At 43.8% G+C, this 24,358-nt stretch overlaps 1 protein-coding gene across 2 annotated transcripts in view; it reads left to right on the top strand.

Annotated features, from left to right (window-relative positions):
- Positions 1 to 22,735, top strand: part of POFUT2 (protein O-fucosyltransferase 2) — a 38,348-nt gene extending 15,613 nt beyond the window's left edge. The window contains exons 4-9 of one of the 2 annotated variants that reach the window (XM_030579969.1): positions 3,148 to 3,258; positions 10,388 to 10,454; positions 16,428 to 16,553; positions 18,983 to 19,163; positions 20,183 to 20,306; positions 20,533 to 22,735. In XM_030579969.1, the coding sequence (XP_030435829.1) occupies positions 3,148 to 3,258; positions 10,388 to 10,454; positions 16,428 to 16,553; positions 18,983 to 19,163; positions 20,183 to 20,306; positions 20,533 to 20,686 (763 nt within the window). In that variant the 3' untranslated portion in view covers positions 20,687 to 22,735. The remainder of the gene's footprint in view (positions 1 to 3,147; positions 3,259 to 10,387; positions 10,455 to 16,427; positions 16,554 to 18,982; positions 19,164 to 20,182; positions 20,307 to 20,532) is intronic. The other variant, XM_030579970.1, reaches the window with a different exon arrangement.
- Positions 22,736 to 24,358: the final 1,623 nt, after the last annotated feature.

The following is a 24,358-nucleotide window of genomic DNA, read 5'->3' as shown; positions in this document are numbered from 1 at the left end:
TTTAAATTACCTGTTACCACTCAAGAAAGAGATCTTCCATATTTGAAGAGAAGGTTAAAGGACTGGAGACCCAAGTATCAATCCTGCGTTGCATCAGAGAAAATGAAGATTTTCTGGATAGAAGTCAGCGTTTGGTACTGCAGGCACAGCATGCTGAAGAATCAGAGAGGGCAGTGCAGAATGGGGAAGAAAATTGGCAGCATGTGATCTCCAGACAAAGAAAGGTCAGAACCCATGTACCCCCAATGCAGATTGAGGTAAGTAACCATTTTCAGGCTCTCTGCACAGGTACTATGTCGAAGAATGGTTTGGAAGAGTCATCTGAGGGAAGGGATCAGAAAGAGACCCCATTGGCAGGAATGCATGGGATGCATTTTCCTAGGGATGGGGGTTCCACGACCACCAGTCCTAAGAGGAGGAGATGGGTGGTGGTGGTTGGGGACTCACTCCTAAGGGAGATGGAGTCATCCATCTGTCATCCATACCAGGAAACTCGAGAAGTGTGCTGCTTGCCTAGTGCTAGAATTCAGGATGTGACGGAGTGTCTGCCAAGACTGATCAAGTCCCCAGACCACTATCCCTTCCTACCTCTCCACCTGGGCACCAGTGATACTGCCCAGAATGACCTTGAGTGGATCACTGCAGACTACGTGGCTCTGGGAAGAAGGATAAAGGAGTTTGAGGCGCAAGTTGTGTTCTCATCCATCCACCCTGTTGAAGGAAAAGGCCCAGGTAGAGCCCATCGAATTGTGGAGGTAAATGTGTGTTTGTGTGTTGGAGAGAGCGCTTTGGATTTTTGACCATGGGATGTTGTTCCAGGAAGAAGGATTGTTAGGAAGAGATGGAATCCACCCAATGAAGAGAGGGAAGAGCATCTTCGCAGGCAGACTTGCTAACCTAGTGAGGAGGGATTTAAACTAGGTTCGCTGGGAGATGGTGACCTAAGCCTGGATGTAAGTGGGAAGTGGGATCACCCTGACATCTGCTGGAAGAGTAATACACAGACAATCCAGGAAGTTTTTGTAGAGTGTTGAGGACAACTTCCTGATGCAAGTGCTGGAGGAACCAACTAGGGGCCATGCTCCTCTTGACCTGCTACTCACAAACAGGGAAGAATTCGTAGGGGAAGCAAAAGTGGATGGGAACCTGGGAGGCAGTGACCATGAGATGGTCGAGTTCAGGATCCTGACAAAAAGAAGGAGAGCAGCAGATTACGGACTCTGGACTTCAGAAAAGCAGACTTTGACTCAGAATTCAAGCAGAACTGATGGGCATGATCCCCTAGGAGGCCAGTATGAAGAGGAAAGGCATCCAGGAGAGCTGGCTGTATTTTAAAGAAGTCTTACTGAGGTTGCAGGAACAAACCATCCTGATGTGCAGAAAAAATAGCAAATATGGCAGCGACCAGTTTGGCTTAACAGAATCTTCAGTTGTTGTGGGAACTATAGCCACCCCAACATTTGCTCCCCCTGTAGCAGCTGCCACTTTCCAGCAGCCCACCTCTGAAGGCAGAGCGAAGAGAGTAGCAGCAGCTGCTGGCTGGGCTTCCAGCTCTGAAGGTAGCAGCGCTAGCAACAGTACAGGAGTAAGGCCAGGCAGGGGCCCGTGGTGCCCAAGTACAGTGCCTAGCCTGCGTCTCTGCCTGCCAGGGCATGCTGCCCATGGCACAGGGAGGGTCTGGGGCTCACCACAGCTGGCTGAACTGACCTGCTCCGACCTGGGCTCCTGGGCCTCACCTCTGTGATTACTGCTTCCCCTCTCAGTGACTGTTACTGGCTGCGAGCAATCGAAGGGTAGCAGGGAGGTCAGGAGGTGAGAGCAGGAGCGTGGCCGGAACTTACCTGAGGAAGCGCAGGGGGTGGGGCCACAAAGAGGGGCAGGGCCTCGTGTGCACCTCCCCGATTTTCTGTCTAGCCCACCTCAGCCCCTAGACTGGGAAGAGGCTGGCACTGCCTCTGTTAGGAACAATTAGGAAAGGCATAGATTATAAGACAGAAAATTTCATAATGCTGCTATATAAACCCATGGTACTCCCATATCTTGAATACTGTATGCAGTTTGGTCACCCCATCTCTAGGAATATATATTAACTACAGAGAAGGGTAATAAAAATGATTAAAGGTATGAACAGCATATGAAGAGAGAGTAAAAAGGCTGGGACTATTCTGCTTGGAAAAGAGACAGCTAAAGGGAGGCTATGATAGTGGTCCATAAAATCGTGACTGGTATGGAAAAGGTGAATAAAGAAGTGATATTTATCACTTCACATAACACAAGAACCAGGATGAAATTAATAGGCAGCAGATTTAAAACAAAATGAAGTACTTCACACAACACACAGGCAACCTGTGGAACTTGTTGCCAGAGGATGTTGTGAAGGGCAAAACTATAACTGGGTTCAAAAAAGAATTAGATCAGTTCATGGGGGATAGGTCCAACAATGGCTATTAGCCAAAATGGTCAGCGCTACATTCCCCTGAACATATGACTGCCAGATGCTGGGCCTGAACAACAGGGAATGGATCACCTGATAGTTTCCCTGGTCTGTTCATTCCCTTTGAAGCATCTGACATTGGCTACTGATGGAAGAGATGGACCACTTGGCTGTTTTTATATTCTAATAAATTAGAGATGCATTTGTTGGCGAAATTACCAACTTACTTTCATTTAAAACCTGGTAACTTTAGCTCTACAAATAGTTACTTTTGATCAGGAAAAAAGTTGTTCCTTTTTTTTTAAACCCCAATAACAACAAAATGTACTCTGAAGATCATAAAATATCAGGGTTGGAAGGGACCTCAGGAGGTATCTAGTCTAACCCCTTCCTCAGGGCAGGACCAATCCCCAGACAGATTTTTGCCCCCGATCCCTAAATGGCCCCCTCAGGGATTGAGCTCACAGCCCTGGGTTTAGCAGGCCAATGCTCAAACCTCTGAGCTATCACTCTCAAGAGAACTAAATCAATCATTATTGCATATAATGATATTGTAAAGATATTTTCTTTTTTTAAGGAGTACATGTACATTTTGGTTGAGAACAAAGACTATTTTTTCCTCTAGAATGTGCTGCTAATTAATCTTACTGTACAAAGCAAATTCATCTTAAACCAGTGATGTATTAATTGGAGACTTTTTTACTATCTTACAGGGGATGGTTCTGGGGTTACGAGGAAACACGAGGCCTAAATGTTTCTTGTCTGTCTGTCCAAGGATCAGCCTCTATCATAGCTCCTGTTCTTTTGAAAAACACTTCAGCACGGTGAGTTGCCTCTATGTTATTTTTGTGTGTGTTCGCAGCTAGGAGAAAGGTGTCAACAGCTTCTGGCATGTTACACTATGATGGTATCTCCTCCCTGGAGAAGTATAGTTCATTAGAAGTGTTATAAAATGTCTGGCATCAGACAGGAGGATGAGGTAAACCAGTCTTTCTTCGGACAACTAACAGACGTTTCCATATCACAGGCCCTGGTTCTAATGGCGGACTTCAATCACCTGACATCTGCTGGGAGAGCAATACAGCAGTGCACAGACAATCCAGGAAGTTTTTTGATTGTGTTGGGGACAACTGCCTGGTGCAAGTGCTGGAGGAACCAACTAAGGGCCGTGCTCCTCTTGACCTGCTGCTCACAAACAGGGAAGAATCAGTAGAGGAAGTAGACATAGGTGGCAACCTGGGCAGCAGTGACCATGAGATGGTTGAGTTCAGGATCCTGACACAAGGAAGAAAGGGGAGCAGCAGAATACGGACCCTGGACTTCAGAAAAGCAGACTTTGACTCCCTCAGGGAACTGATGGGCAGGATCACCTGAGAGGCTAATATGAGGGGGAAAGGAGTGCAGGAGAGCTGGCTGTATTTTAAAGAAGCTTATTGAGGTTGCAGGAACAAACCATCCCGATGTGCAGAAAGAATAGCAAATGTGGCGGACGACCAGCGTGGCTTAATAGTGAAATCTTCAGGGAGTGTAAACAAAAAAGGAAGCTTACAAGAAATGGAAACTTGGACACATGACTAGGAAGGGGTATACAAATATTGCCCGAGCATGCAGGGATGTTATCAGGCAGGCGAAAGCACAGTTAGAGTTGCAGCTAGAAAGGGATGTGAAGGGTAACAGGAAGGGTTTCTACAGGTATGTTAGCAACAAGAAAAAGGTCAGGGAACGTGTGGGACCCTTACTGAATAGAGGAGGCAAACTAGTGAGAGATGATGTGGAAATAGCTGAAGTACTCAATGCTTTTTTTGCCTCAGCGTTCACAGACAAGGTCAGCTCCCAGAATGCTGCACTGGGCAGTACAATATGGGGAGGAGGTGAGCAGCCCTCAGTGGTGAAAGAACAGGTTAACAACTATTTAGAAAAGCTGGACATACACAAGTCCATGGGGTCGGATGCAATGCATCCAAGGATGCTGAAGGAGTTGGCTGATGTAATTGTCTGATTGGGAGCTGGCCGATTGGGATCGGGGGGAGGTTCAAGATAATTGGGAAAAGGCAAATATAGTGCCCATCTTTTAAAAAGAAAAAAGGGAGAATGTGGAGAACTACAGACCAGTCAGCCTCACCTCGGTCCCTGGAAAAATCATGGATCAGGTCCCCAAGGAATCCATCTTGAAGCACTTGGAGGAGAGGAAGGTGATCAGGAACAGTCAACATGGATTCACCAAGGGCAAGTCATGCCTGACCAACCTGATTGCCTTCTATGATGAGATAACTGGATCTGTGGATATGGGGAACGCAGTGGACGTGATATATCTTGACTTTAGCAAAGCTTTTGATACGGTCTTCCACAGTATTCTCCCCAGCAAGTTAAAGACGTTTGGATTGGATGAATGGACTATAATGTGGATAGAAAGCTGGCTAGATCGTCAGGCTCAATGGGTAGTGATCAACGGCTCAATGTCTAGTTGTCAGCCAGTATCAAGCGGAGTGCCCCAGGGGTCAGTCCTGCTGCCGGTTTTGTTCAATATCTTCATTAATGACCTGGATGATGGGATGGATTGCACCCTCAGCAAGTTTGCGTCTGACACTAAGCTGCGGGGAAAGGTAGATATGCTGGAGGATAGGGATGGGGTACAGAGTGACCCGTACAAATTGGAGGATTGGGCTAAAAGAAATCTGAGCTGGTTCAGTAAGGATAAGTGCAGAGTCCTGCACTTAGGACGGAAGAATCTCATGCACTGCTAAAGGCTGGGGACCAACTGGCTAAGTGGCAGTTCTGCAGAAAAGGACGTGGGGATTACAGTGGATGAGAAGCTGGATATGAATCAACAGTGTGCCCTTGTTGCCAAGAAGGCTAACAGCATATTGGCTACATTAGTAGTAGTATTGCCAACAGATGGAGGGAAGTGATTGTTCCTCTCTATTTGGCATTGTTGAGGCGACATCTGGAGTATTGCGTCCGGTTTTGGGCCGTCTACTATAGAAAGGATGTGGACAAATTGGAGAGAGTCCAGCGGAGGGCAACAAAAATAATAAGGGGGCTGGGGCACATGACTTATGAGGAGCTGCTGAGGGAATTGGGCTTATTTAGTCTGCAACAGAGAAGAGTGAAGTGGGATTTGATAGCAGCCTTTAACTACCTGAAGGGGGGCGTCCAAAGAGGATGGAGCTCTGCTGGTCTCAGTGGTGGCAGATGACAGAAGAAGGAGCAATGGTCTCAAGTTGCAGTAGTGGGGAGGTCTAGGTTGGATATTAGGAAAAACTATTTCACTAGGAGGATGGTGAAGCACTGGAATGGGTTCCCTAGGGAGGTGGTGGTATCTCCTTCCTTATAGCTTTTTACGGCCTGGCTTGACAAAGTTGTGGCTGGGATGGTTTAGTTGGACTAGATGACCTCCTGAGGTCTCTTCCAACCCTAATCTACGTTTCTATGATCAGAGGTCCAAGTTATAGCTGACTTGAAGGCTAAAAATGCACAGATTTTTTTCCATAGTGTTGGTTGCTGCTGTTTGTTTGAGCATCGTTACCATATTTAGCATAGTACTGAACAAGGAGATATATACCTTGTTTCCATCTTGTCCTCAGCTGTCTTTGCAGTAGCTCTTTGATCCGCTGTCAGGAGTGAACTAACACAGCAGGCTTGGGAGGCAGAGCTGCAATATCTCAGATTTGTTGTGTTTTCGCCCTATCCACCGTTAGAGATGGGGCTGGGCAGGCCAAGAAATTCGTGTCCATTTCTTTCCTGGCAGTAGATGATGTCTTCCTAGCAGTAGCCTGATGGGAGGACAGCTGAGGTTAGAGGCACTGTAGACCAATGTCCCCTTCTGTAGAAGGGGATTAGGAGGAAGCTCAGGGCCAGTTTCTTTCCATTGGATTTCCCTGAGCTCCCAGGAGCAGTGCTTAACCTGCCCTCACCCAGTGCCTCTTTCCCAACCAGATTCTACTGTCCCACCCCCCCTTCATCGTCCATCTCTCTGTGGAGCAGGTTGTCTCATCCCTCTGACCATGTTCTATGACTGCCATGATCAAGAAGGCAAATCTTAATTTGGACATTGCTGACTCAACAATTATCAGTATGTTGCTGATTTCACAAGTAAAGTAAAGATGGTCTCTCCTTCCCTCCCCTTCTTACAAGCTGACAAGACATAGGCATGGGTTTCCTGATGCTAAGTATTCAGTTATATTGAATAATAGCAGTAGTGTATCTATCTTTTATTTATAGGCCTTTCCGTAGCTACCATCATCCAGTATTTGAGTACTTAGATAAATTCATTATTTACCCTGTAGCAACCCTGGGGGTTAAGAAACATAACTATCACTATTTTTACTGGCCAGCTGTTGAGCAGTGAGTAAGATCAACATTTTCAAAAATGAATGCTAATTTTCAGATGGCCAATTTGAGTTGCTTTGGGCCTGATTTTCAGAGGTATAGCTCTCCTGCTGCTTCTGTCCATATCAATTGGAGCTGCAGAGTTCAAAGCAGGTTCAAAGTTAGCACCAAGAAACACTGGCCTCTTTTGGAAAATATCACTGCATGAGTTGCCCAAGAGGATCTGTGGCAGAGCTGGGAATGGAGCCCAGGTCTTCCTGTCTCCCATCAAATGCCTTATCCAGGAGGCCATCCTCCTCCTCCGTAAGAAGCACTCATGAAGAAGCACCACAGACAGTGATTTAACTATAGTGGATGCTGTCAGGCACCTCCTGGATCAATATACACAATAAGTTTACTAATAACCTTTAAATATAACCAGACAGTATTAGAACGTAAGTGACCTGCATAGAGACATCTCTGATTGGCTTTGCTGTTGAGGTAACAGTAGGTATAGAATTTGTACAATGAGATTAACACACACAGAATGAGTTTACTTTAATGTCATAGTTAAACACGTGCAGTTCATAAAAGGACACACTAATGGAAAGATAAATATAGTAAGGCTCAAGGCTTTTCTCAGCTTTCATCTTCACATTATCCTTCTGTGTGTAGATAAATACGTACAGTTCCCCCAGACTGCGATGGGAGTTGCATAGTATTAAAGTACAGAACTGATTCTGTATGTATTAATGTTGGCTTTAACAGCATAATTAGCAATCCAAAATACCCCATAAGTCCTATGTGAGCCAGTAGTACAAGCAGAGCTTTAACTCTTGTGTTTTCTCTCTTTAGGATGTTTACAATTTTAACCTCAATCTTATATTAACACATTTCACTTTTTTCTTTGAAAATGGTAAGAGTAAAACTAAACCTTTACTGATTTTACTATGAGATTCTATGGATCTATATTTGAAATCTTATGCACCTGTGGTTTCACAACAAAGTAACATCACAAAACCATACCTGTGCAACTAATGAAAGTTGATATGATGCACGTTGTTATGTAGTACTGTAAGTAACAATTTGAAATTGTCGCCTATGTGTCTAACATCCTTTTAGTTTTATACAACTTTGTTTCAAACTAGGGAGACGAATCCTAAGTAAGGACTAGTCAGCCACAAAATTTAAACTAGTAAAAGTCAGCTGTCATGTAATATTCAAAGATCTTACATTTGTTTATAGCAGGAAATAGGAGGAGGTTGTGATTGGTTTGGTTTTGTGACTCTTTCATAACTCAGAAATTTTTTTGTTCCAGTTTATTTTAAATCACCTTTGGGCTGATACAAAACTTGGTCAATTTAAGCTAAAACAGAACCTTACCATAAGTTTATGAACAGGTTAAAATATATATTATTGTGGCCCCGTGTGTTTCTTGATTCTGCAGTCATGAATTTTGTCACAGACACTACCCCTCTGCCACAGAATTGTTCCCAGAATCTCAACTTTTGTTTAAAAACTGAAATTAAGTATCTACCTTGTATGGTTCAGAAGACAACCTTTCAAGTGTAAGCCAAGCATAAATGATGCTATGTTATCTTCCTGAGTTTGCAGAAGACCTAAAACAAAGACTGTCAGGGATGTGAACTGCTCAATTGGATTTTAACTTTGATACCTAATGACTCAAATTTAAATGTTAAGATAAACTATTTACCTGCTTATCATTTTAGTGGAAAAACTTCTGTGGGAGTTGGATCAGACTTAGTGTGCTCATTCTACAAACCTAAATAACTTCCATATATTTCTGGCTTCCCCAAACTCTAATCTTGATTTTAAAATGATCAGTGATGGAGAATCTCACACGCCCCTCAGTAAGTCATTCCAGTGGTTAATTGTTCTTACTGTTAAATATTTGCATCTTATTTCCAGTTTTGAATTTGTCCAGTTATTTAGTGGTAGTTTACTCAGTGTCCTTTAAAATGTCCGAGGGTGACCAGATCTTCTCTTCCTTGGAGATGTTCTCTTGTTTGCTTCCTGAGGGCTGGTCCTGTCACACAAGGAGCTCACAAATGTTTTTAGAGTATAGACTCTACCTTAGAGAGATGAGTTGTGGCTCACTCCCTACCCTGTCCACAAATGTAGACCCCCCCCCGCCATCCTCCCACAGAGGCGCAGAATTCTGTCAGGAGTAGCGCTTATAGTAGCTGTCATAGGGCTACGACGGGACCACACATGGTACTCCTGCCAGAATTCTGGGCCCTTGTGGGGACAAAGAATTCACATGGCCCACATATTTCTGTGCCCCCCTCACAGAAAAATGCACATGAAATCTGGGGGTGGGACACGCGCCTCTTCCTCAGCAGCCCAGGCAGCACGTCTGTTCCAGAGTGCCTGGAGCAGCCTCAGAGATGCAAATCACTGCAGGGTGAGAGGGAGCTTGGCATGCATGCCTGCAGGGGAGATGCTTATCGCCGTAAGAGGCCGGGGCTGGGTGTGCATGCCTGCCAACAAGCAAAGAGATTCTGCCCTCTTGCTTTCTACTGGGGCTTGCTGGGGGTGTGGAGGGGTAGGTCTTTTTATTATCCAGGAGGAAGGCTCTGTCCTGGAGGCAGAAGTGTAGCAGCCTGCCTGTTTGTTAATTGTTCTCATTCTCTGAGGCAGAAATGTAGCAGTCTGCCTGCTTAATAACATTGTTAATGATCCTACTGTTAGGTAACTGTTGCTATACTTAGTCAATTCCCCCAGGAACATAAAACCTGTAAAAGTTTTAAGGTCCCTATGTTGCTAGAGTAAGGGAATCAGCTCTGAAGATCTATTGTTTTCTCATTTTTTTCCTGTGCCAAAGTCACACAATAGGATAGTTTACAGCTCCGGATTTATTTTATTTACCTATTTAAAAAAAAAAGACTTTGAGGGCAAATAAAACATTTACCAAGCAGTCCAAAAAATGTCAGGACTATCAGAAGCAAGCACTTCCTAAAGTACCCCGCCAGGTCCAGGACAATATGACTTTCATGTGTGAAAGTCTGAGCAATTTAAAATGAGGTTCTACTTCTTTTTTTTTTTATTATTCTCTAGTATAATTTAAATGAAAATCCAGGATTATAACTGGAATGCAGGGTATTAGCTACCAAGTATTTGCAAATTAACTTTCATGTATTTAGTAAATGCTGAATAGTTATTGTGGCTTTTTTTTCTGTATTGTAATTTAAATAAATTTACCAAAACAATTAAAACTGATGGGATTATATTGCATTATTTTGACAAAATATGCAGAATTTTTAATTTTTTGGCAAAGAATCCCCCCAGGAGTAAAGTGCCTAGATGGGACGTAATATTAGGAGAGTTTTTATTTATATTTCATTACCTTAATTAATTTTAGCAGTCAATAATGAGGAGAGCCAGCGCTGTGTGACAAGACAGCCCTTAGTGGTCCCTGAGCCACAATTTGGAAATGCCTTCCTTATACCAAATAGGCTTAGGGACCTGTTGCTGTAAATACAACATGCTGAGGAAAGTGTTTCGCTTAATGTTTACTATGCACACAGAGGGCAGTCTTTGCTTCCCTCGCTACTGTATAAGGAAACATAGTAATGCAAGTTATATTTCTAAGGGAATTGTACTCAACTTTATGATTTTTAACAGGTCAGTGATGTTAGACAGAGCTGAAAACCTCCTTCATGACCACTACGGAGGGAGAGATTATTGGAATGTGAGTATTTTCTAATTAGCTTCTCCAGATTTTCTATTTGATATTAATAAAAACCTAGTATTGACTGTGTTTGTTGCTAATGATTTTGCTGTGAAGTCCAAGAAGCAGCCAATCTTGTAGATGATCTGTATGTTGTATATTGCCAGCTGATGGAGCAGGATGTGCCAGACATATAGAATGTTCACGCGCTCCTGCAAGGAGCTCTCTGTGAGTGGACTTCTGCTCCTGTTTGAAGCGCAGTTGAAGTCAGTAGGATGCTGATCACAGAGTTCCTTACAGGTACAGGCCTGAGACTATAAACATTTCAGGTGGGATTTTCCAAAATGCTTAACAATGGCCAAATTCCTGACTTCATTGGGAGTAGAGTTAAGTCCCTGAGTGTTTCAGAAATTCTAAACCACAGCCTTTTAATGGGAGGCATCAAGGTTGGAATTTTAATGTTTTCATCACTGAATCAGTGATTGTGATGTCATGTACTGAATGATCTCTATTTTCCTGTTTCTTGTGAAGCTAAACTAGATTTATGTACACAATTCAGACAGTACAGTTCAGTTGGTATGGGTGCATGAATTTCTTAGATCTAAAAATCTAGCCAGGTTTGGTTTACAGATAATTACAGTTGCTTTCTAATTTTCAAGAGGAGGTGAGCTTGCTGGAGAGAGCAAACAAATTATGATCCTAAGCCTTGATCCTGCAAACACACAGGCGCTTGACTTAAACCCATGAGTAGTCCTAGTTAACAAATTATTTTCTTGGGTAATTCAGAAAAAATAAACCATGAATTACTTGTGAGGGAAAACTTTCCCCATAATAAAGAGATGTGGATTGATCATAATTTCTAAGACTGAATACTAATCTGTAAAAAATAGTACATAAAACCCATTTGTGTCATAATGTATCTTCTCTCATATGGGCACTATAGACTTTTAAGGCCTAAATTTGCTTGATCAAAATTCATAATCTGCTGGAGAATGTTCTTATTTTAAACAGCTTTTTTAATAGCCATCATTTTAATTAGAGAGATGTTTACCATATGAATTCCGTTACTCTTCTGGAGTAGTGGTTGCTTTATAATTTTATAATTTTTTTGTGACAGTATCTGTTCTTGTGAGCTAGACTCACTTGTGATAAAACATCTGACTTGATGTTGTTTGTTGGTTTTATCACAGTAGCAAAATATAGAAGAGGTGTAAAATGATCCCAGTGCATGAGATTTGAACTTGTGTGGGGGTTACAGCGCAGATATCCAGGTCCTGTAAATGGGACAACATTTGAAGTATTAGCGTTCGTACCATGTCAATAGCTAGGAGTCTCATCCAAAGAGAGTTGTTGGTTTTTTTCACCAACACAATCCAGCTGACTACCATGTTTGCAAGTTTTATGCAATGAACACAAAACTCGTATTATGTGATTCCCATCATCAGCTACTTTATTTCTCACACATAAAAAGTTGTACATGTTGGCCAAAGCAAAGAGCCTGCAATTCTACAAAAAGAACACGTTCCTAGGTTCTCATATCTGCTAACTACTTAGGTTTCTAGCACTGTTTTGTGTATCACTTTTTTTTTCTGCACCTACTATATTCTATTACCAAGTGTTGACCTTGTTAAGTGCTAAAAACCTGCATGATAAATAGTGTGCTGGCTAGACAGGCATGCAGGTCTTTTACGAGTTTACTCTCACAGTTTTGCACCATTTTGAAGCAACAAACTTGTGAGATACAAACATCCTTGCTAAGGTAGAAATCTGGATCTCCACTTTTAAATGATGGAAGAAAAGGAAACTAATGATTACATTCCATCAGCACTGTTCCATCATCATCCTGTTTTGGGCTCCTCCTGTCACCTTTTTATTTGGGATCAGTTGCGCCTGCAACAATGGAAAGGTTACATGGCATCTTTGAAATGCCCCTTTGATTTTATCCTTGTGTGATTCCAGTTAATTGGGTCAAGGCAGAATTGCATGGCAACTGTGACAGTAGTAACTTATTTATTTGGGCATAAACTTTCGTGAGCTAGAACCCACTTGTCTCTAAGGTGCCACAAGGACTCCTTGTTGTTTCTGCTGGTACAGACTAACACGGCTACCCCTCTGAAACCTGTGACAGTAGTGTCAGCAGCTTGTCCAAACCTCCTTCAGTTCCTTTTGTAAGTGTTGTCCTCTCTGTAGAGTCCCTTTTTGTGTAAAATGCGTGCTGTGTTTTGTCCTCCTTGTGCTAGTCTCATATTTCAACTTACTAGTTGAATGCAAATACAGATGCACAGCCTACCTGAGAGTTCCCCCCTAGTGTCACTGAGAACTGGGGCATCAATCCTTTTTTCAGTCATCCATCCCTGAGACTGAGGGTGGTTTCAGAAGAACATTGAAGAGCTGCTGGAATATCAGGATCAGGAACTTAAATAATTGTGGCTACATTTTGATGATGATGGCAGTATTGTAAATGTCTCACTTGCCCAATCATCAGAATCATCAGTGTTGTGCTCTTCCACTCCAATAGCCAAGATTTCGTTAGGTGACACATCTGGTCGTGAAGGATCCAAAGAAATGAGTTTACTGCAGTTTTCTTGCAGAGTGATCTCTCTTGTCAATGTTTCTATTTAGAAGAATTACTTAGAAAAATTGTCTATTTTTATTACTTCAGTCATCCAATCACTTCCTTCATCTTCAGGCATGTTGAGTCAGATAAATTAATTCATTGATATGAGGATCCCTGAACACTAATCACCCATTTTCAGTATTGATCAACCGCTTTCACATTTACTGTAGTTGAAATGAGACACTGCTATGAAATGAATTCAACTCCACAAAGACTGGAAAGTAAGATGACTTGTCCACTTTGTAGAGCAACCATGTTAACAGATGCCCCACCCACTTTCTAGATGTTTCTAGACTGTAACAAATCAGCGCCCCATCCCCAACAATGCAACTCCATGCACTCCCCTCTTGAACATTCAATGACATTTGATTTTATGAATGAGTCACACTGCTGTCTCCAGTCACTCATCACTCCAGCCATTCCTGTTTCCTTCTGAGCTTCTAGAAGGTACAGTTGCTTTATTATCAGGGGGTAGCCATGTTAGTTTTCATCCACAACAACAATGAGTCTGGTAGCACCTTAAAGAATAACAGATTTGTTTGGGCATAAGCTTTCATGGGTAAAAAACCCACTTCTTCAGATGCAACGAAGAAGTGGGTTTTTTACCCAAGAAAGCTTATGCCCAAATAAATCTGTTATTCTTTAAGGTGCCACCGGACTCCTAGTTGCTTTAATGTTTCCTAAGTGGTGTGACTGAGAACTTTAGTATTCTCATCATGTCCTTTTTAACCTTTTAGAATAGCTTTCTTTTTCAGATTGAAATTGGAGCCTAAAGTTTCTAGTGTCAAAATACTTTTATATATGTTATATTCCTGTATATATTTCAGTGATGTAGTTCAAAAACAAGGGGTTCAGAGAAGAGACACTTGAATAATAGGCACTTGGGTTTTTTTCATAGCTCTGGATTTAGTTCCCATTAAAGTCAAGGGAAAGATGCTTGTTGACTTCAGTAGAAGTTGGTTTGAGTTTGCTGCCGGAAACTCTAGTTTGAAGGATCTTAGTGGTCGAAGGGTGGGTTATATGGTTCTGTACCAGGAAAGACATCCCAAGGTGGGTTAGGAGTAGCAGTGTTTAGTCTTGAAAAGGGAAGTGCTATCCCATGAATGCAATCCTTGGGCCTTAGAGGTAATATGGAGGCAGGGAGTTCTCCTTACAATGATTCTGGGGAACCCAACAATCTCTGGCTCTGGCCCTTTCGGTGGTCTCCTCTTTTGGAAGGTGTTGAAGAAGAACATCGGTGGGACTGAGTCCCTCCGCATATTTGCCCGTGGAGAGCAGCCCAACAAAAGGAATGCTTTTAAAGACCATAGCAAACTAGAAGGAAAGAGAAAAGCTAGGTTACGTGTCAAAGATGACTGCACTGCTAATGATGTCCACAAGTCTGCAATGAATACTCCTAGTAAAGGAGGAATAACCAATGGCACAGAGGAGGAAAACTTCTGAAATTACTACAGCGAAGGTTCACACTTTCTTCTCTGTTATGTATTTTGTAGCACGAGAGCACTCACAGACCATGTGATCATTGAAATTAATCTCCCAGTACATAAGTGCTATGTACAGAATTAAGCTGACACAATGTAGAATGCAAGTGCCAAAGACATAACAGCACTGGCACCTTCAGTGGGAGTAGGGTGGCCACAGATTCTCTAATCAAAGTCTCTGATGTATTGCACCGCCACAGCCAATGGGGGGATGTTTACATTGACTTCTGTGTATACGTCTCACATGCCTCTTGGAGTAAAACACTCTGTTTCCGCTTTGTGCTGGCCTATTTCTCAGCGTTGTGTTCTGTTATTTATTTATTACAATAACAGGTGGAGAAAAAACTGGCACTGGAGGGCTGCCCTGTGGTGGTGGTGTGAGAGGGGCACACTGATGAACAATCCCCCAGCAGAGTGCTCACTTAGTGGCTACTCACCTGATTCTCCACACTGCGAGCAGGGGGTATGGAGAGGAAGGAGCCCTGGCTCTGCTCTCTCTGTGTGCCCAGCCTACTGCTGTGGCTGGAGTTCAGGGCAATCAGCCGTAACAGGAAAAGGGAGGCCATACCAGCCCCCTCATTGCTAGAGCAAGGGGAAAGGAGACCTGAGTGACTGTTCCTGGGAATGCCAGGCCGTTCTCGCTCTGCTCCTGGAGTAGTGTGGCTATCCACGGTCCCTAACTCAGGGCAGCTGCGGGGTTAGACTAGCCCTGTCTGAATCTCACCGCTCTGGTGAGAGAAGAGAAGCTTTTATGCCAAGTGCCAATGGATTTTTGTGTTGAAAATAAATTCGAACATCCTCAGTGCCTCTTCATGCAGTGTTCATTGCTCAGTGGGGAAAATCATTTTGCTTGTAAATCAAGAATTTGACCAAACTTCTGATTATTGTGATTAACTGAAGTCAGTAACAGAGAAGTTCCTTAGCACTGTATGCTTGTACTGACAAGGATACTTTTGCTTTGCCTCAATTCCAGATGGTAACTGTATCACAAAACACATTTGAAGTTTATTAATACCCTCAGGTATGGAGAATCGCTTCATTTTTGCCAGTTTCCCTTTTAATGTGATTGGGGCTTTGGGTGGCTAGAGGCATATGTCTTAAAGCCTCTTTAATTCCAGTAGTAATTTTGCAAGTTAACAAGTCTTTCCACATTTTTCTTTCCAGAAGATGAGCGGCACTGCTTCTGTACTTGATCTGGTACAGAACTGCCTTCTTCACTTGACAGGGCAGCCATATGGTGGGATGGCTAGAGTAAGGAACAGGGAGCTATGTATGTTCTAAGCCACTGACTGACTCACTGTGTGACCCTGGACAAATCACTTGTGACCTCTTTTCAGCTGGATTTAATAAACAGGAACCTCACTGGAAACTATTTCTAAATTGAGCTTTCCTAGTTTAATGACCAATGTGTTAACACTTAGATCTTTCTGCTACCGTGGGGAATGGCTGACAGACCCTGGCTGGCACAAGGAACGTAAACATTGTGGACACTTGTGTAACAGATGCACTAGTCATTGGCAGGGTGCTGATAACACATTTGTTAGTAAAATAAATACTATACTTGATCTGTTTTGAAATGTGTTCTACAAAAATTAAAAATTACTAAATTTAAACTACAAGGTAGATACATCTCTACTCTTTCCCCAGTTTATAGGTCTAGCTATTAAAAGGCACTTTTGAAACACTCCTGCAGTGATGAGTTGTGTATATGGGATGTAAGTTTGGTTAAAAGTACCCTTAAATGCTGGAAATTGTTATCCTTGGAGCATTGCTGGAATGTGTTAAAAGTAACCCCATTCCAGGAGCTCTAAATTAAAGCAGCTTCTCACATGTACGTGTTTATAGCTCTCTCCCTGCTCCCAGACAGTCACTCAGTATCTCCTCTCATCCTGACAGACTCGTCGAAGTATGGTGTTTGCGAAACACCTGCGTGTGGTGGGGGATGAGTTTAGGAGGAAATACCTTCACTCCACTGATGAGGCCGACAGGACAGACTACAATGAGGACTGGACACAGATGAAGGTAAAGTAGTTTGTAGTCTGTTTTTCCTGTAGCAGATGTATCCAATAGATTTGTTTAGTATTTTGACTGCGCTTTGAGAGGGATTGGGAAGTAACTATGACTGTGATGATTCTAGCACTCTGAATCTGTAGTCTCTTTGCCCTTCCAAGGTTTTCCACGCTCTGGAACGAAGTTTGCCCAGTCAGTTCAGCTCCTGTTGACTGAATTCTGTGTGAGATAACAGCACTGCAAGGTTTCGTATGATCCCACTGTGATGGGTTCCCTGGGTGCAACCTGGAACTGGCTTACCACTGAGCCCACTGGCTTACCAACTTGGGTTCCCTCAGATACTGTGATATTGTGACAAGTTGCAAACCTCTCCAGGTACTGCACTTACACAGACAACCATGCGCAGTGCCACACCCAGTTGAGTTACATGAATGCTTCTCCTAGCCACTCATGAACTAACAATAGAGAGGCTCCAGCCAATTCTCCCAGCTCTCCAGCTGAGGACCCCAGGGCTATACCGACCTGCTCTGGTCAGAAGCCTGACCAGTATAGGTTTATAACCCAGTCCACCGCTCTTTCAATGTGGAGAGTACATACATCAGCTCTTGTTCCTGAGCAGTTTTCCCAAGCACTTCAGCCAAAATGCACTGTTTTTAGTGAAACAAAAAACAGATTTATTTACTCCAGAAAGATAGATTTTAAGTGATTATAAGTAATAAGTGTACATATCAAAGTTGGTTACCTAAGAAATAAAAGTAAAATCACAATCTGTGTTCTGTAAACTAGCAAGGATTTGAATCAAGCAGTCTCACCCGGATAGATCATACAAGCAGGTTACAGATCTTCCATACACAGGCTGGAACTCTCCTTTAGCTTGGGACTGCCTCCCCAGTTCAGTCTTTGTTGTGGGGGAGTGAGGCCAAGTGATGATGTCACTTTCCCTCTTTTATAGTTTCTTCCAGCTTGCTGGAAAGATCCTTTGCTATGAGTGAAGCAGTCTCCATTGTCGCTGTGCTCTCTTGAAGAAGTCTCCACTGTATATGGTTTCAGGGATAGTCCTTGGGAGTGTGGAGTCCTTTAATGGGCTGTCAGCAGTGTCTGGCTCCTCCACTGTTGCGCCTGAAAGGCTGGTTGTGGATGTTCCCAGCCTCACAACATATTTCAGTAACACTGTAGCATGGCGCAGACTCACCCCTGCGGCACCTCCTGCTGGTTGTCCTTGGGAATTAGCTCTTTGACCCAGGAGCAACCTCTGCAGGCCAGTGATCCGCTTGCCGTTGGCCCCTGTGTCCCTCCCAGGACCCCAGTGCCCTTATTTCAGGGTTCTGCCTCCTGCAGTACCCTACAGTCTCTGGGTTTCCCCACCCAGGGAACCCCACCTCTTATCCTCACGTCGCCTCAGTCATGGCTACTGCCAGTCTCTGTTTAGCCCCCGCACCCTGGGGCAGACTGCAGTGTATCAGCTGATCGTCACAGGTAACAAGGGGTCTGGACTGGCTGCCTTTACCCACCCTCTAGCTGTCCCTTTGCAAGCCCAATACCTATGTGGGCCTAGGACCAGACCCTGCAGCCTGGGGAGTTGCTGCTAGGGCTTCCCAGACCCCAAGGCCTTTCCCCAGCCCTGCCTCCCTCTAGGTCTCCTGGGTGAGTTCCCCAGCAACCAGGCCTGTCTCCCTCTCAAGTCAGAGAGAGACTCCTCCCTCTGCCTGCCCTGTCCTTCTTTTAAGGCCCAGTTGCTCACTTTGGAGCATGGCCCCAGCTGCAGCCACTTCCCCCAGTCAGCCGGGGTTTTACTCCCTTGCTCAGCCCCAGCCCTCTGCAGGGCTTTTCCAACCGCTTCAGGGATGGAGCGGGTGTTCACCTCGCTACAAACACACATAGCAAACCTTCATAACTTCCCGTACATTAATAGCACATACAATCCACAGGATATTAATGTTCAACAGATCAAGACTTTTAAAATGATACCTCGCAAGCATACATTGTACAGAACACATCATAGTTATAGGACAGTGGTGAATATGGGGATTCCAGGGTGCTGCTTTGAGCACAGTTTGCCACACCCATTTCCATGACGGGCTACTTCTTCCGTTTTGTCTGTTCTGCATCTTGTTGGATGGAGCAATGTTCTCTTCAGAACTGTCAGTCGCTGCTTTAGTCTAATGAGCACCCTCTTTGATGATAAATTTGAGATCTTTATAAACAGCTCTCTCCATCTTGCCTGTTTTATTTATTCATTGCTGCCAGATATCAAAACACAGTAATCAGCTGTAAGTGCTACAAAATATTGTCAACACACACCTTACAACACCTCGCTTTAGTTGGATTAACACAGTGCTTTACCTACTGCAGCGCAAGTGTTCATGTACTCAAAACCCTTTTCATTCTGAGTTGATACCAGTGCATTTTGATTACACCGTGTGCTGATTGTTCTCTGACAGGTAAAGCTGGGCACTGCGGTAGGCGGGCCATACCTTGGAGTTCACCTCAGAAGAAAAGACTTCATCTGGGGTCACAGAGAAGATGTGCCAAGCCTTCATGGAGCAGTGAAGAAAATACGCAGCCTGATGGAAAAGCATAAACTTAAGAGAGTTTTCATAGCTACTGATGCCATTGTGGAGGGTATGCAGCTTTCCAACCCTGTTTAATCCTTGGTCATACTTCACAATAGAGATTGGTCATTGTGGCAACAGTTGTCACTTCATATTCATGGATGATTGAATATCGATAGCCCTCCTGGGAGAGTGAACAGCTTAGGAAATTGAAAGGGGGGCTGGAGCCTTTCATCTCCGTGCTGACCGTTGCAATCCAGCCCAAATAGGTAGTGCCTAGAAAGTACTCACTGAGTGTTTCACACAGGCTGTTTGGCCATCTGCATGAAACAAGCGTGATGCTCTGGTCTGGTTCCCAGGAGCAGATGTCCACATAGCACAAACTATCATCGTGACTAGCTATAACCAGCAGCTTTGGGAGATTGAACTCTCATCAGCCATAGTGTTGGCCTCTTATGGGTAGGGATGAGGCCCATTGGTAAAGGAGGGAGGTTCTGGCCATGCTGTACCTGTTCTGGGAAAGAATAAGACTCTTTCTCCAGACCCGTCAAAGTAGCACCTTTCTTATGCGTTAAATGCACAGGAAAACATCTCACATTGTTTTTAATAGTCTCTCCTTGTAAGGGGAGGCTATTTATGTCTTTTCTTCCTCTTCTTTCCCATTTCCACTGCAACTGTTCTTTATATGATTCCACGGTGACATTAAAAAAGCACGGAGAGGAGAGGCCATTGTGACATATAACCTAGATGTGCAATCATTCTCTGTCTGTTGCTTCTGTAGGGTTTGAAAGTGAGACTAGTGGTCCCAGGTCCATCAGTTCCAGGCCCCCTCACTCCATCAGCATTTGCTATCTCATCCATGCAATGTGTGTCTAACATGCCTTCTTTGGCACCTGTCCCCCAAAACCGCCCAGTCATGTAGCAAGAAGTGTTTTACAAATCCTAGGTCAGTTTTGAGCTTCCTCTGCTTTGTAATCTTTCTGCCAGTTTTGTCCACTGTTCAGTGGAATGTAGGTATAGGACAAGGTTCGTCATTTTCTCAAACAGTACTGTGCCGGGTGGCTTATAGTATTTTTTTTTTCCTTTCAGAGACTGAAGAGCTCAAGAAATTACTGCCTGAGATGGTGAGGTTTGAACCCACTTGGGAGGAGCTAGAACTCTACAAAGATGGAGGAATAGCAATTATTGACCAATGGATCTGTGCACATGCTAGGTAGCTAGTTTGATTTTTGCCCATGTCTGTTAGGTTTGTATGTGAAGTCAGATTTTAAAATTATTGAATCTTGTAAACCTAAATAATGCGACTGACTGAGATGCAGTAATGTCTGTGTTTCTGATTACAGATAACTCATTATAAACAGATTACACATTGATAAGACCATTATTTTTATCTTAAAAACAAACCCTTCTCCAATAACCAGTTCTGTTTTCCTTCACAGGTATTTTACTGGCACCTCGGTTTCAACATTTTCCTTCCGGATTCACGAGGAAAGGGAGATCCTGGGATTTGACCCCAGGACCACTTACAACCGATTTTGTGGTGAGAAAGAGAGAAACTGTGAACAGCCAACCCACTGGAAAATTGTTTATTAATAACACCACTCCAAAGGACTGCAGTAAGTGGTAAGTTTTCACCAAACCAAGAGAACACTCAGAGGAAACACACTTTCTAGCCAAGCTACCACTTCCTCCGCTTCCTGGTGTTAGCTCTTGAGTCTAGGTTTAAGGCACAACTGGGTAGCAATACCGTGGTCATTCTCCTGACCAGGCACCAAATATAACTGGTCAAAATGAAGTGAAGTAAGGATTCGGTTTCTTGGTCTAACTGTATGCCAGGACAGTATACTCACTCTCTAAATGTTTCATTGAGATTGAAGAGGCCAAGCATTGTTTGGAGGCAGCAAAAAGTGTATTCACTCAAAAAACTTGAAACAGTTTGTTTTTGTTTGTTTTTTAAGTGTTTTATCTATAACATAGCTAAGTCTGTACCACATTCCTATGTCAGATGGTTATTTTCTTCTCAGCTTTATTTGACTCACTGTAGTGTATCTGTTTACAAGGAGGACATTTAGGTTTTGTAACCTGCACTTTGTGAGGGCTGCAGATTGTGCACAGAATGTGCAGTTCTGGAGGGAAAATGAAATGTTAAAAAATTACTATTTGAAACTGGTACAAAAAAATGCATTTCATATTCATAATAGAGAAGGATAGGTGGTATTTTACCAGAACAAGACCAGTGTCACAGCTAGCACCTTTAATAGCAATTCTTGGCAGAGAGGTCTGTGCTAAAACGCAATAAAGACTGAACTACGTTGGCAACCCCCAAAGCTGGTTAGTGGGGCTGTGAGGGAAAGCGAGCACTGCCTGTCATGTACGTGTTCTCTCTAAACAGGAGGCTTCATTTTATAGAGCTGTCAGTCAGCACCTTTCTCCCATGTTAAACTCACTCAAATCAAGGCAAATATAAACAGCATTTGAGGAGTTTCCTGCTTTGCCAGAAGAACTTTTCAAAGCATGGAGCTGCTTGTTTAGGCTTGAGGGTGTTTTGCAGCTGCACAGAGGGAACAGAATGGAGTATCTTTTTCCCCCTCCACTCCCGGCCTGGTGCATGTTGAAAGCGTTACAGGGTGTGACTTCATCCCTGGATTCAGACATACCAAAACTGACCAGCCATTATAAAAATCATCGGACTCTTTGCTCTTCCCCTTAATTCTGCGTCACCATCAAATCTCCCAAGTGAACCTGTACAGCTGCATGCAGGTGACACTCTCCCTTGGGACTGAAATGTCACACTCAGCAAGGGCACATGAAAGCGGTGTCGTGGGGTACCCCCTTCTGTCAGCCATTGTGGCATGGGGAGCTGTTACATTAACTGCAGTGTGGGCAGAAGAGGGTGCAATGGTCATCTGAGAAAACATTTCACAAAAATGAAGCCTGTCTAACATCTTTGACACTCTCACTGTTCAGAGTTGGCTACATGCAATATTTTGTTCATGGTGTGCATCAGGTAGACTTCTGTCTTGCAGTTTTGATCTGGCTCGTGGTTCTGTGAGGTCTCCGATAGGTCTGTTTAAGAAAAAGGGGAACCGTCATTTTCAGAGTTCAGCAGTATGTTTTTCCTCTAAATTTGAACAGAACACCCTGCAGTTAATGGGTTCTTCCTCTTGTTGTCAAGTGTGCTCTTACTGTGCCCTTCACCCACCCCCCGCCTCTTTCATTATTTCAGCAGCATTCTTCTCGGTTCCTTTCTGTGTCCCATTGGGCTTCTTCTCATGTCTAACACCTGCCCACTTGGGCTCAGTAATACACCCCTCCTGTGCTCTCCCTAGGAATCTTACTGTACGCTCTCAGACAGCCAGGCAAGCTTGTCTGTGCTGTGTGCGGAAAAACTTGTACAGTCTCCTCATAATGAGTAATTTCAGGCCTCCTGTGTTGTTACCAGCTATTTATTTGTATCTCTGTACAGCAAGGGTTTCTTTCCAGTGACAAAATGAAGCTTGTGGGAGCCTTGTATTCTCCAAGCAGTGCCTTTTCCAGCTGAGTTGGACACTGTTGTCACTTAGCCTGCGTGCTGTGCAAAAGAATACCTATAACTGTATACCTCAATTTCTTATGAAAAATAAAATGCTTTGTAGTATCTTATGTGAATTTTCCATGTTTCTTACTGCTCTTGGTTCCCTCACGTGACGTACCCAGCTCTGTCATGTCAGATCGATGGATTCTAATGGCGGAAGGGGGCATTATGATCTAGTCTGCCACCTAGCAGACAAAGGCAGAGCAAGATCCAATGGATGGAAGCTGAAGCTAGACAGTTTAGACTGAATTAAGGTGCAAACTTTTGACAGGGGAATTAATCATTGGAACAACTTACTTAGAGAGGTAGATTTTCTGTCACTTGCAGTCTTTAAATTGAGATCAGATGTGTGTTTTTAAAAATATGCTCTAGCTCAACTTGCAGGACTGACTGGGTGAAATTCTCTGCCCTGATTATGAGCTGTTGCACCATCCAAGGGTGGCAGAGTTGTGATTCCCTGGCACCTTGTGCTGCCATTACTCCTTTCTGACTTGGTGCCATTTATGGTCCCTTTGCACACTGCACAGATGTGAATGGCTGTCCAAGGTGCTGTGCAGTGAGGAAAGAGCCCTCCACAAATGTGGAGTGTAGGTGATAATCTGGCTGTGTTCTGTGAACTAACCTATGAAAACAGGTGTCTTCACTCCCTGCCTCTCCCATGGCACATGCAGGTGGAACGCACTGAGCCAGTGTTCTTGATGGAGCACATCATTGCACAGTTGTCATGGGAAGCATTCAACTCAAAATGAGAGCTGCAGGCAGGGCTAAAGCAGTCCATGTGGTCCCAGAGCCACAGGCTGTGTGTTGCAGTTATAATGGATATGTTCTGCCTCAGTAGCTAATTTCAGTACACAAACAGGCTGGTTTTCAGCCGTGATCCAAATACGTTTACACTGATGTGTCTATGGAGCAGGCTGCACCATGTTTCCACCTCAGAGGTGCTTTGCCTCTCTGCTCTCTGGCTGCTCAGTTGGCTTCAAACAAGAAAACTTAGTCCCAAAACTCAGCTGTGCTTCTTGCAATGCGTACCATCTCCTCCTCTGTGATGGGTAGGAAAATGTCAGCTCAGGGGTTAATTTATTCTCTGCATTCCACTCAGGGAAAAATGGAAGTAGGAATTTTCACTGCTGAAAATATAAAGGGGAAGGGAGAGGTGCACAAAAGTATCTACCGCAATGTTTAAAATAATGAAAATGCCATTATTGAGAAGGCTGTGGAATCAGGAGTCTTTATGCCTGTTCTTGTTTAACGTTTAAAAAAAGTAAACGCTTAAACTATTAAAATTTTACTGCTTAGAAGTTTAACTGATAGGCTCAACTGCCTCCTCATATGCCTGGGATCCCAGCTGCCACCCCCCACGCCCTGAGACTCTATTCGCTGCTGGCCCCACACCTCGGGTCCCAGCTGCCACTCTGTACACTCGGGGTTCTGCTGCTGCCACAGGTCATGGAATCAGAGAAGATTAGGATTGGAAGAGACCTCAGGAGGTCATCTAGTCCAACCCCCTCCTCAAATCAGGACCAACCACAACTAAATCATCCCAGCTAGGGCTGTCAAGCCGGGACTTAAAAACCTCTAAGGATGGAGATTCCACCACCTCCCTAAGGAACCCATTCCAGTGTTTCACCACCTCTTAGTGAAATAGTGTTTCCTAATATCCAACCTAGACCTCCCCCATTGCAACTTGAGAC

This window comes from Gopherus evgoodei, chromosome 11 (genome assembly GCF_007399415.2).
Source record: "Gopherus evgoodei ecotype Sinaloan lineage chromosome 11, rGopEvg1_v1.p, whole genome shotgun sequence".
NCBI classification, from domain to species: domain Eukaryota; kingdom Metazoa; phylum Chordata; order Testudines; family Testudinidae; genus Gopherus; species Gopherus evgoodei.
The sequence above is the reverse complement of the archived record's forward strand: the minus strand, read 5'-3'. Positions and strand labels throughout refer to the sequence as shown.